A 12,503-nucleotide genomic window follows, 5' to 3' on the forward strand; every position below is an offset into this window, starting at 1 on the left:
GGACTGGTTTGTAGCTAATAATAGTATAAAGGGCTCAGGCAGGAGCAGAGGGCCACCTGGAGAATTTATTGTTACTGAAAGAGATGGGAGGGTTGCACCTTGTCACACTGTGATGTATTGGAATAAACTATGTTCACAGTCTGCTTGTGACTTTGCTCATGTGTGCAGCCATTTGTCTCAGTAACAGAAAGCATATCTGGTAATATACAAAAATAATTCCTTGGGGGTTTCCCTTGGATTTTCCAAAGGCTGACCACATTCTTCCCTTGGTGTTTCCACTCATTTCACATTTCATCAAGCTTTCTCTGGCTTTTGTTGCTTCACAATTAAACCAGGCCTGAACTACTGTGAAAGCATGGTCTTTTCACCGTTTTGAAATTTTTGCATGAATTCATGAATTCCTAAGAGACATTATCATCCAAGTTACATAAATTGTTTGTAAAGGTTCTCATCAGTTCTGATCTTCAGTAACGAAATACATATTTGACACAACTGTCAATTTGTGGGATAGTCAGTCATAAATAAGCATGTGGGAGAGATTCACAACATTGTCCTATATTCTTTCAATAATGGAAAATAACACAGAGCTAGCTTCAGGAAGACATGACACCATAGATACTTTTCGAAATCTCGTGTTTATCTTCTGGTGTCACAAACTCTCCTATGACTAGAACTTTCTGATTGGGCAATGAAACTTTCATGTATAATGGGGACTTTACATGGCATGTAAAGTCCTGCATCTGACTGTCAGTACCTCATGCAGCTTTCCAAGAAGTAGAGTATATGTGAGAAGCAAAATGTGAATTAGGCAATTCAAATTAGATATTAATAGGAGTTCACACCTTGGTCATCTTCTTCACTGATGTGATTTTTCAACACAGTTCCTTATTGTGGGGTCATCTAATCTCATGAAAACAAATACTTTTGAATTCTTTAGCCTTTGACTGAATAGCAATTATAAAATTAGTTTCATATTCAGATATACTAGAAAATATTAGTGGAAAAGCCCCAGGTATTTGTTTCTGTCAGTGAATTAACACTTGCATAGCTTTGAAATTAATTGTTTAATATGCTCATTATTCTTAGAAAAAATAAATATGTTCTCATTATGTTCACTTGGTGAACGTATGTATCTTGCAATACATTTAATGTTACTTGCTGTGAGGGAGATTACAGCTCCTTTTAAGGAAATTGGGTAGATTAATGGAATGGGGTGGGTTAAATTGCTCTCTGCATGCATTCCCTAGCATGCCTGGCCTACTCCGGAATTTTAATTGATATATATAAAAGTTTTTAGCTGAGGAGGCTCTGTGAAGCAACTGGATTAAATCAGGATATAGCCTGTGTATTGCAGAGGCTGGACTAGGGAAATGAGCTGTATGCTAAAACAAAGACTGACACGTGGGACCTTGTTTTATGCCCACAATCACAGTCTGCAACAGTGAACTGTTGCATTTTCCACAGCTTCACTGTGACAGTGTGCACATTTGTCTGTGGTGAACTTCAGCAGGTGTTTTGGGGCGGTTCATAGGAAGCTTCCCCAACAAGCTACAGGAAGTGGACAGAATCCATGAAACAAGCAAATACTTACTTTGTCTTTTCAAGAAGTTTATACAGTTTTGATATCGCAACCTGTGGCAGAGCCTGAAGATAGATTTTCTGATCCTTATTCCGGCTTCGAATGAGCAGTAACAAATATGAGGATTACTAAGGACTAAATACTCCTTGTGCAACTCATTGGTTTCAGTAAGAGGCTCTCCAGAAGAAGAGTAATCTTTAACTATTGAATTTTTCCAAATTTATTGTTTTGAATGAGAGGTAAAGTCCACATAAGCAGGACACCTTGATAAGGTTGTTACTTTTGAGGAGAAAAAAGAAAAGCCAAAGATTTCACAACATAGTGCTTTAAAGAAAAGCTTTCAAAATTTGAATTAATGTCACATAATTAGAAAGATGCTGCTAGACTCGTAGGACTTTTTGATGACTGTCTTGAAGTTACTGCAGTCTCACCTATGAATTAAATTGTACCTTTTTCTTAATAACATCCCCTCTCTGCCTGCTCCTCTGTCCCCAGTGGCTTTGGCGCATTCTCAATGAGCATAGTGCTTCCATAACTTTTATATTTTATTTTGCTGAACATGCATTTAATTAAGAATCAGATTTAATTGAAATAGCTTCTTCCGATTTCAGGAGAAGAGTGGCTTTATGAGATGAGAATAAAAAGTGACACTTTTAATGAAATTAAAAATGAAATTAAATGTCTTTAGAAGTTTATGTTGCATCATTGCAGAGCATGTGCCAAACCTGTCTTGATTTACCTGAAAGTGCTGTATCAGAGACAGGACTCCCAACCGGAGAGTGTATCCCATCCTGGATGACTGCTTTGAAATCACTTACTTGGAGTAATATTAAATCAAATTCCTGATAAATTACTCACTGTGATATAACATGCTGTTTTAAAACTTTTACAGCCTTTTTATTAATAGATGATAGTGAAAATTAGAGCTAGTATTTTTTCTGTAGATTTCTTAATCGTACCATTTAAAGGAGAAGCTAAGCAATAAACATCTAGTGAATAGCTTATGGTAAGTTTAATCTCAGAAGCTATGTTGCTGTTGGCACAGATCAACATAACCATCTATCACTAAATTCTCAAAATTTAAAAACTGTAGCTACGACTTATACATGCTAGTCATTCTCAATGTACATTACATATGAGTAGTTTATTGCATTTTAGGATTCTTGCAACCTAAATCAATATCTATTAGACATAACAAATATGTTCCTTTCTAGAAGAGGATGTATTCAGAAATTGAACCATTCTTCTGTATTTTGTAGCTTATAATAATTGTTGTCTTTTAAAAGACCTGAAAGAAGTCATTGTCATGGGTTATTATTAAAGGAATTCCTTAAGGTAATTATATTTGAGGGAGTCATCTGCAAAATATATTTGAGTTGTGTTCCACAGAGATGGGCTACTTGGCTTTTCTCCCAAAGTGAAGTCTTCAAATTAATCTGTGGAAATAGTGAAAGAAGGTGTAATACATTGGTGGTGCCCATAATCATCAGTGCTGTGCAAAGCTGCAAGTTTAACTTGACTGTGCATGTTGTGCTTCTGTGTCACACGTCACAAACTCAGCATGGGCTCAGTCCACTTCTATGTCCTTACTCACAGCCCCATCTCTTTCTTCATCAACAGAGTACCACAATAGACTTCCACTGAAGTACAGCATCCTTATATTCTGATTTGCAGCCATTAATGATATTGGAGTTATATCTACTATTAATGAAATAAATGGGGCCATTTCTGTAAAACTGTAAAGATATAATTCATAGGTTCTGCATTACTATACAAATAGCATCTTAATGTGAAATCCAAAGTTCATAGTACTTTGAAAAGACGTGTGTTATGTACCTGTATCCTCTGCTGGGGAACTTAAGTCTTGCCCTTTCAATATCTGGAGAGATCAAGCAACAGCTCATATGACAAGAATGAGAACTTATGTAGCAGAATAAGCATATGATTCACACGAGCATATGATTCACACAAGCCCAAATAATTCTCCTCACCAATGAACTTTCCCCCTGCTCAGATGACCAGTGTGTTTGAGAGATTGGAGGTCTCAGGTTTCCTTTCTTTCATGTCCAAGTTGTTTATTTTTTAGTTGTGTGTATTCATTGTTATTTGCAATACTAACTCTAGAACTTCCTTATTAATTTTGCACTTAGTGGCTGACCCATCTGAATTTTTAGTTAAATTTACTAAATGACTGACTAGCCATAAGCTGTGAAAAGCCAACCAGGGAACTGAAATGAATAGGAAGAAAACACCCTCACTAATTTAATTTCTGACAGTTCAACTGACCCAAGAACATTTGCATTATTTTCCCACTTAAGCAGTTAACTTCTGAGTTGTTCTGAAACACCAGGGACCTCTAGCTAGAGCAACAACTTTGGTCAGTAATCCAAGATTTGGGCAGGTAGTATATTATTTAGGTAGTGGAAATACAAGCAGTTTTTATATTGTATATGTGGTTTAGTATTTTCTGTGCCAATTTTATTTCAGATTTAATTCTGGGACATGCTGTGCTACGTAGTCCTTTTGGGTTTTTGCAACTGTTGCACTTGGAGCCATGCTCCTGCTCCAGAATTCCAACAGGAGCAAACATATGGGGATTCTTCCGTCCTTGGCTTGCCCCACCATTTGTTCCATGTTTTAAACCAACTGGTGCTGTACCCAGTGGAGTACATCTGTTACAGTTTATTGCTAGAAATTTGCAATTCATTTCAGTTTGCTAAAATAATTATAATATTCATGGCCAAGCATTAAGCAATTACAAAAGAGAGTAGACAAAATTTTGCTGAAGTTTGTATGTGATTCAGAACCTACTGCCCAGCTTGGGTAATTTGGGTACTCAACAGTCAGCTAATGCTCTGACAGTTGAGTTTGATCATCCTGAGAAATTCAAGTATCTGCTGAGATATCCCTTATGTGGATGTCCCTGCTCTGTTTTAATTAAGGGCAAAATAAATTGGCATAAACCACCACTGAATGCATTTGGTTGCCACATCTTGCTTGAGGTACTCATCTGGGGAACACCCTGAACTGGAGCAGAGTCTTTGCTGCTGGAATTGCAGAGGCACATCCAATAACACCCTGTAACTCTTTCTGAAAATCAGCAGCATGTAGGCTGCTAAATAGTCTATACAGTTTTGAATGCTGTAGCCCACTTTTCATCTCTTTGTGCTTCAGGCAATCTGGAAGTTACAGTGTCAGGCTATGTTGTTGTTTGCAGGTAGAATTTTCAAAGGGGTGAGGTTTCTGGTTTTCTGGGGAAAATCGGATTACCAATCAGTTCAGAGTAAAGCATTAAATAGTTGAATAGAAAGTGACTCCTTCACATTTAAAATAAGAAGTCCCCATAATCAGTACAATAAAATCTTAATACAAGAGATGACTATGTCATCATTATCACCCTCCGAAGCAGATTTTTAAAATTGGGAAGAATCACAATATAATATTCATAACTCCATCACACTCCTCATGTTTCTGTAAGTCAGTCTCGCACATCTTTGACATATAGTAATAGAATAAACACACACTACTCACCACAGTGGAGACATGTAATGCTAAAGCCAAGGTTTTTTATAGGTAAACTTGCAAACCAGTTCCAGAAGTTACAACCAGCAATGTGCCTGTGTTTGTTCTCCATCACAGACCTGAGTCTGGGTCTGTCTCTTGAATGCCTTTCACACTCATCCCTTGAAATAAACGAGGTCACTTTTGCTATAGAAATCTGTCACTTGTCTGATTTGAAAAAGAGTTTTGGTTCCAAAAATCAGATTTAATTTGTTAAGTTACACTAGGATAGTGAAAGACATCGCAAAATTCTGCCTGTGTTGTTGGACCACCACTATGACTTAAAAGTATAGCTATATTCTTGAGATTTGTTTGTGTCCTTGCAAATAAAAGATAAAGCAGTTAACTTATCAGCTCACTAGGCTTAGAAGGAGATTATTATGCCGAGGAAGTTGGGGTTCATACTGAAGTGATGAAACATTCAGAAGTAACCCAGATGTTTAAAAATATTTTTGCTTGTTTTGTTCTACAAGTGTTACTTGGCGTGATATAATGAAGCAGAATTATGTGTTTCTATATGCTGTACATAAAAAATATCTGGGAATGGAAACCATTATTAGAGCTGCTAAATATAATTCTGTTTTCTAGTAATCCTAGAAAGGTCTTTAAATATTCATTATCTAAGTGGTGTGGACAATACGAATCAAAAGAAATTTGTATGAAGTTGGGCTGTAATGTTGAGTAATTGCATTTAGTTTTACATAGCACTGTAAATAAGTGTGTAAAGTGTGATCTAAGAGCCTTTGAACCTTTATGGAAATTTTAATCTATATTTTAATATCTTTTGTTCTCTTTCTACAGAACATTCTGGCTTTAAATCCCCGAAAACAAACACATGCAACTCTTCACTCAACTGCAGCAAAGAAACAAGTCAAGAAGCAATGGAAAAGGAATTCTGACAAAAACTGTTCAGTAAGTGCACATTTATCATTGCATCTGGAACATGTTTATCATCGCATCTGGAACAATCATTGAGGCTGAAATCACAGCTGTGTGAGAAATCAATTGGAGTTTCTTGTGTTATTTAGTAGCCACATTTGGCTTCTAGTTTGTTCCTGTAGATACAAAGTTACTTTGTGATGAGCTGTTTATTTTTCAGAACCAATTGCATTCCATACTTTTTTAATTTTTGGTGATTTTAGTAAGTGTTTGATGCAACTTTTGTGCCTTTTGTTATGGAGTCTGACCTCCCTCTCGTATCACATCCCGAGCCACGCAGAGCCCTTTGATTTTCCTGGGCAGCCTCTTCTGCTGCTCTCTCCTTTTCTTTCTGTATTCCAAGAGTGACACTGGGCAGAGCAGCATTCACTATCCTTTCTGAGACTTTTAAAGCTAATTTTATTTTGCTACAGAAATAGGGGAGCCTATTGTATGTACCTATTTTATATATGAATAAATATATAATGCTTAGATTAAAACATGACTCGGGATTTTAAATATTGTGTGTTGTATTTTTCAGGAAATAGTTGATCTTAGGATAAATTTTTTTTTTCTGTAAACTGTATATACTCTTCAGTATTTCTGCCATTAGATATCATCATTTTCTCTCTAGGTATTTGAATTCCTAGTCTCAGTGTGATATTTGACTAATCCTATCAGATGCTTTTTGTCTCTTTGATCTCTCATCTGATTAGAAGGTTTGTAGTGTTTTTACTGTCTTCCTTCAGGTTGTCTTACATAATCCTCTAAATTCAGAAATCTTTTAGGTAGAGTACTATTTCCCATATGGGTATAATGATATTGGTGTCTTTTCATAGTGTTGTCAAAACACCTTCTCCCACTACACAGGAAAATTCAGATAGGAAGTTGATTTTGTTTGTAACTAAAAATATGTCATGCAAAACCCAACAAAACACAAACCCAACCAAAAATGCCACAAAGTTCCTCAGTTTCTTAAAATCATGAAATCCAGTATGAGCAACAAATACTTGCTGGGAGGACCAACCCAGGATATCCTTAGCATTTCAGCAATGCTCTTAGTACAGTTTCCTGTTTTATAGTATTGATTGTAAGAATCTCTTTCTTGCTAGAGCTAATATTCCTATTTTCTTGTATTTATTGGCTCAGATAACGTATGAACTAGAAACTTACGTATGTGAAAACCCTCTGTTTGTGAGCTTGGATGATTATTTTGGGATGTCTGATGCAGATATTGCCCACAACTGTCTGTTGCTGCAGCACAGAATGTTGGGCCACTTAGCAAGCGGCTTCCGGGCAGCTGCAGTTTACACTGTTGTGTTTTCAGGTGACCTGAAATCAATACCGGGCTGTAAACGCCTCTGTTTTCAGAAACTGTTAGGAAGCTCAGGTATCCATGCAGCAGGGCAGCTGGGCATCTGTGTGGTAACCTGATTACATGTTCCACTGTAAATTATCCTAGTTAGTTAAACTGTAACATAGAAATATTTTATTAATGGGTGTATTAACACAGATTTTCTAAAGCATCTAGGCTTCTAAATCACTCTGTTATCCCTGAGCTGTTCTCCATGTCAGCCTTGTTTGGTTTTTGTATTCAGTTTATTCATAAAGTGTTTGATATTTGCTGTTGATTTTTAAAGTGCATAGTTTTCTAGAAACTCTTCCTGTGTTCCTGCTGTTAGCTGTATGTACCTCATGTTGTCTCAAATATTCCTGGATCCCTAAGGTCTGAGCTTCTTGGGCTGTGCAAACACCACTGATTTGGGTTCATTGCTAGCTTGCGTGCCTTGTCAGGATTTTCAGTTGAAAGAAATTCTGAATATTGCCAAATATTGCAGGATGATGTTTTGTCATAGGCTTACAATCTAATAAACAACTTGGCTTTATAGTTCTGCAATACTGCTGGGAGATCTGCGCAGTTACTAGGACCCTGCCCTGACAGGGGTCTGCTCATGTGGTACAGTTTACAGGATTAAAGGTTAGAAAGAAACAAATGTGTACACGGGCAGATATAACTACCTTCATCACACGTAGTTCTTGTACTGCATATTATGTATTATTTAGTAGAAACATCACATAATTGAGTTTGAAAGCTATTACAAGAAATGTAAAGTGCTAGAAGGAACTGTAAAGGGATAGTCCTTATTTTTAGATGGGTAGTGGTCCTAGTTTTTAAAACTGACAAACCTTTCTTCACTCAGAGATAGTAGCTTACTTTTACTGTGTAAGATTTGCTACACAGCTTACTATAGCAGAAAAAGCCCTGAAAAAATAAAAAAAATTCAAATATTTGTCTGGTCTCCCATTACATAAAAGACATTAGTAAAAAATAAGAGACATTTTACATTCTCCAGATCATTGTTGTTGAATGGTTTTGATAAAAAAATAAAACAAGATGGTAGAATCCTTTCCTAGCCTCCTTAAATTAAGAAAGCTAATGTAGGAAAGGATTCATTGAGCAAAATTTTCTGTTTTGGTCTAAAGAGCCGCTGGTGATAATGTTTAGGCCTGCTAATGAATAGATCAAGCTCCATTTGAAGTCCATACGAACTTTATTTGTTTCCATTTCCTTAAAATCTGAATTTGGCTTCTAGCTTTAGATTCTTTTAAAGCTGTTCTGATGCTGTCTTTGCAGAACTACTGTTGAAAGGAAGGTGGGAGTATGAAAATACAAAACTAATTAAATTAACAGCCCTCAAAACTCTGAACAAAAGCTGCATCTGCTGAGGCATGCACACAGTGACTTTGTAATGTCTAATACACTTCCAGATGGCAGACTTACATATTTCTTCAGAATAATTACACAAGTGAAATTTTAACTCCTAGCCTGCTCTGAGACACTTTGGGTTGCCCATTTAATGAGTTCTGAAGTGGAAACTGAATGTCAGTATCTTTCCTCAGCATTGGACAAGTATTCTCCTAAAGGAAGGTTCAGTTATGCTTTCAGTGAGTGCTATCTTAGCAACCAAACGTTGCTGTAAAAATGATACAGCAGTAGGTGCAAGATTAGTCAGCTTTCCTTCAGAAATTTTAACTCAGAGATATGTATCAGAGTAGGAAAACTCCTTATTGCTGTGTCACACTCAGTAACAGCATTAGACCTAAGCATTAAGCACTCTTGTTTCTTATGAGTCATGCTGAAAAGGGGTATAAACAGATGCCTATAGTTATCTGGGGGAACAAAGATTTCTGTTGTCCAGAAAAAATTAAAAGTAGAAGAGTTTTGAAATGGCTGTTCTAATAGTAAACGTTAAAGAAGGGTGCAAAATTTAGGTCACATTAAGTCATCAATTTACAGATAAAACAAAAACAAAGGGGTGAACTGTGAAACTGATTTGCTTTGATTTCAGGGCTTTCCTAAGTAGTTCAGGATTGTTTAGACTTTGGAATAATGTATTTATTTGTGGTATCCAACTCTTTATAATTCCATTTCTCTGTGTATTTTATGCTTGCCTACATTTAGGTCACAAACTAGAGGGGCAGATGTGTGCATTTGCATTGCACCCAGCACACTGATTCCCATGCTTTATGAATAGGGTTTGTAAGCATTATGGGATGAGTTGCGCTTTTACCTTGTACATGTGCAGGTTTTTAATTTAAATGAAATTCACCTCCACAGGTTTTATAAATTGACTTGTCGCTGGAGAATTCAGTGCGATATTTTAGTCCAGCCTTCTTTTTGGTAATGAAATCTTGTAGTTACCTACTAAGGATAGGTGAGAAGTTGATATAGATCCACCTATGTATTCAGACTTTCTTCAGTTTCTGCATTTAGAAATAAATGTAACATTTGCTCCAGATGGAAATGCTGGAAGTATTTCAACAAGACAAGAAGGTGAAAAGGAAATGGAGTTTAAATTGGTTTGTAGCTAATTGCCATAGCCTATAATAGTATTGATTTTCTGGCAGTGGTAGCATTGTTCTTTGTCCTTACGTGTGCTAAGCCTGATCAGCATTGTGCAAAAAGAGCCTCTCTTCCATGAAATTTTGATGCTCACCTGTTTGTTTGTTTGTTTAATTTTTTTTTCCTTCTTTTTGGTAGAGGCATCGCTTTGGGAAAAAGGCTTTAACTGTACTATAGTTCTTTCCAGCCATTAGAGAAAACCAAATTATTCACCTTGTCTTTTTCTGTACGACTTTAAGTGCAACTACCCGATTGCTTTGTGTTAATGATGGAGAGTGAGATCTGCAACTCATTGCAAGACATAACAGCTCATGTTGCTCTTTACATTCAGAGGACTTAAAACAGTAGTAAAAAGAGCTTGCTAAAATGTCCTGTGGCTGTAACTGCTATATAAAAACATCTGTAAGAAGGAATTATTAAAAAAAAGGTGTGTAAGTACCTCTTGACATACAAATGTCCAAGCTTGCATAGAAAAATCTGTAAACAAGATGATCCTTTCTCAGCTATAATCAGTTTGTTGCTCTTAAGTGTTGCCTTCCAGTGAGGTGGAAAACGTTCACATGATTTTTGTCCCTAATCATGTATCATGCTTACAGAATAATCCAGTTAGCATTTCACAAATAACTGATGGTTTGAAGCAGAAATAGTGCAAATTGCAGACAAGTAGATATGAAACCCAGTACACCCAAGGCCTGAAATCAGGAACTTTAATGAATAAATGCTTTTTCAGTGAATAATTTGTCCATTTCTAGACATGTATTGATGAAAGATTCTATATTTATAAATAAAAAATAATCCCAAATATTGTAAAATAGAGAACACTCATTAAAGGAAATCAACTCAATTATATTTATAATCTAAATGTATAGTTTACCTTTGCAAATATTTATTTTTGTCTTCATTGCATATGAATATGCAAGTTTAGCTCTTTCCTGAATGGGTATACAATGGCAGATGTCTCTCTAATCGCTGCTCTATTCAAACATTAATTGGTAGAACATATGTAGAATTCTACTAGTCTGAATAGGTATAGGATAGCAGCAGTCTTTTTAATCACATCACTATTCAACCACTAATTGGTGTGATGATTAAGGGACATTAGAGGGAGCACTTTGACATCTGATTCTTTGAACTGATGTCTGCTCGAGCTGCGCTGTATTCATCATGGCCAGACTGATTTCTTAAATAAAACGCTCTGATTCCCAAATGTGGAAAATATTGCGTTAGGATCTATTGAGGTGATTAGGGAATTTGAGAATGATTCTTATATTTAACTAGTGATTGACTGTATATGCACAAACTCTTCATATGAATAATACATGTGTTACTGAGTATCAGAAAGAGCTGAGAAGTAACATCAAGAGATTTTCTCTTTTCTCATAGTGTCAATAATTAAATATTAATACACATTTTAAAATGTACCAGTTTAATCATTTAGCAGTCAAATTCCTACTCATGCATTTTTTAGATTAACTAATTACTCTGCATTTTCTCCTATCGATAGCATATGCTGGCATTTATAACCCTTCCACTGGAATAAAGTGGTTTACATGTTTATATATATCGCTTATACTTGCTCTAAGAAATGCATATTATGAATTTCCTTGAATTTTATGTTTTATATTAGTTGCAATGTCTTAAGGTGTTTTCATTAGAATATCTCAATAGCTTCTAACTTGCCTGGCTGCAACAAATTAGTGGTTTTATGCATGTTTTCTGTGTATTAAATTGTAAATACTGGGTGATGGCAAGTTGTGCCAAATGCTTTCTTAGTACTCTTCTGGAGTGCTGTGCAAAACCACCTCTAACCTTTTAACTGCTTCTGTTCAGAGTTCCTCAGGTTTGGTGTTCCTCATATTTGATTTGGATGATTCCTCTTCTATAGAGGCGCATTCGCCATTTAGTGAGCAGCATTTAGTTCCAGGTGTATTTCTGATCTTAACCATTTCAAAGCGGAAGTGTTTCAGAGCTGCAGATTGTTTCGTTTTGCACATACTTACATGACAAAATGAAAAACGCCTGTCTGCTGAAAGTGCTGAATTCTAGGTAAATCCAACTTGTTCTCCTTCATTAAAGCTGAGTAAATGAGAGTAGAGATAGGATCAGAAACCATCTTCACTGTTAACTTTCAATTTCTGCTTAGTATTACATACTTTCAGATGTGGACTTCTGTATACTTTCCTGTGGTTCCTGGATGGAGATAAAGGTGGCGTCTTACCCTGGTGTTTAGGAAAACAGAAAAAATACCAAGAAGACTAGCTTCTCTTTCTTCAGACCCTCTACTCCCACCTTCTTTTTAATTTTATTTTTTAAGCTATTGCCTACACTGAAACTAAGATCGCTCTTTCGTCTACTAGACTTTCCTCTTCTATAGTGAAAGCCCCTCTCCACTCTGTTTAGAAAGGATCATGAGCTTTAGGTTGAGAAATTTTAAGTGCTTGTACATTGTTTCTTGGAGAATCCTGTACCATTGTTAGCCTGTTAGTAATTACTCACTTCAGATCTATTTATAGTGTCTAGGTCCTGGACGACACCTGCTCA

At 36.2% G+C, this 12,503-nt stretch overlaps 1 protein-coding gene across 7 annotated transcripts in view; it reads left to right on the top strand.

Annotated features, from left to right (window-relative positions):
• The window catches only part of DPYD (dihydropyrimidine dehydrogenase), a 353,872-nt gene that overhangs the window by 15,259 nt on the left and 326,110 nt on the right, over positions 1-12,503 (top strand). For all 7 annotated transcript variants that reach the window (XM_032117760.1, XM_032117761.1, XM_032117755.1 and 4 more), the window contains exon 2: positions 5,942-6,052. In XM_032117760.1, coding sequence (XP_031973651.1) covers positions 5,942-6,052 — 111 coding nt within the window. The remainder of the gene's footprint in view (positions 1-5,941; positions 6,053-12,503) is intronic.

This window comes from Corvus moneduloides, chromosome 9, assembly GCF_009650955.1.
Source record: "Corvus moneduloides isolate bCorMon1 chromosome 9, bCorMon1.pri, whole genome shotgun sequence".
Taxonomy (NCBI): domain Eukaryota; kingdom Metazoa; phylum Chordata; class Aves; order Passeriformes; family Corvidae; genus Corvus; species Corvus moneduloides.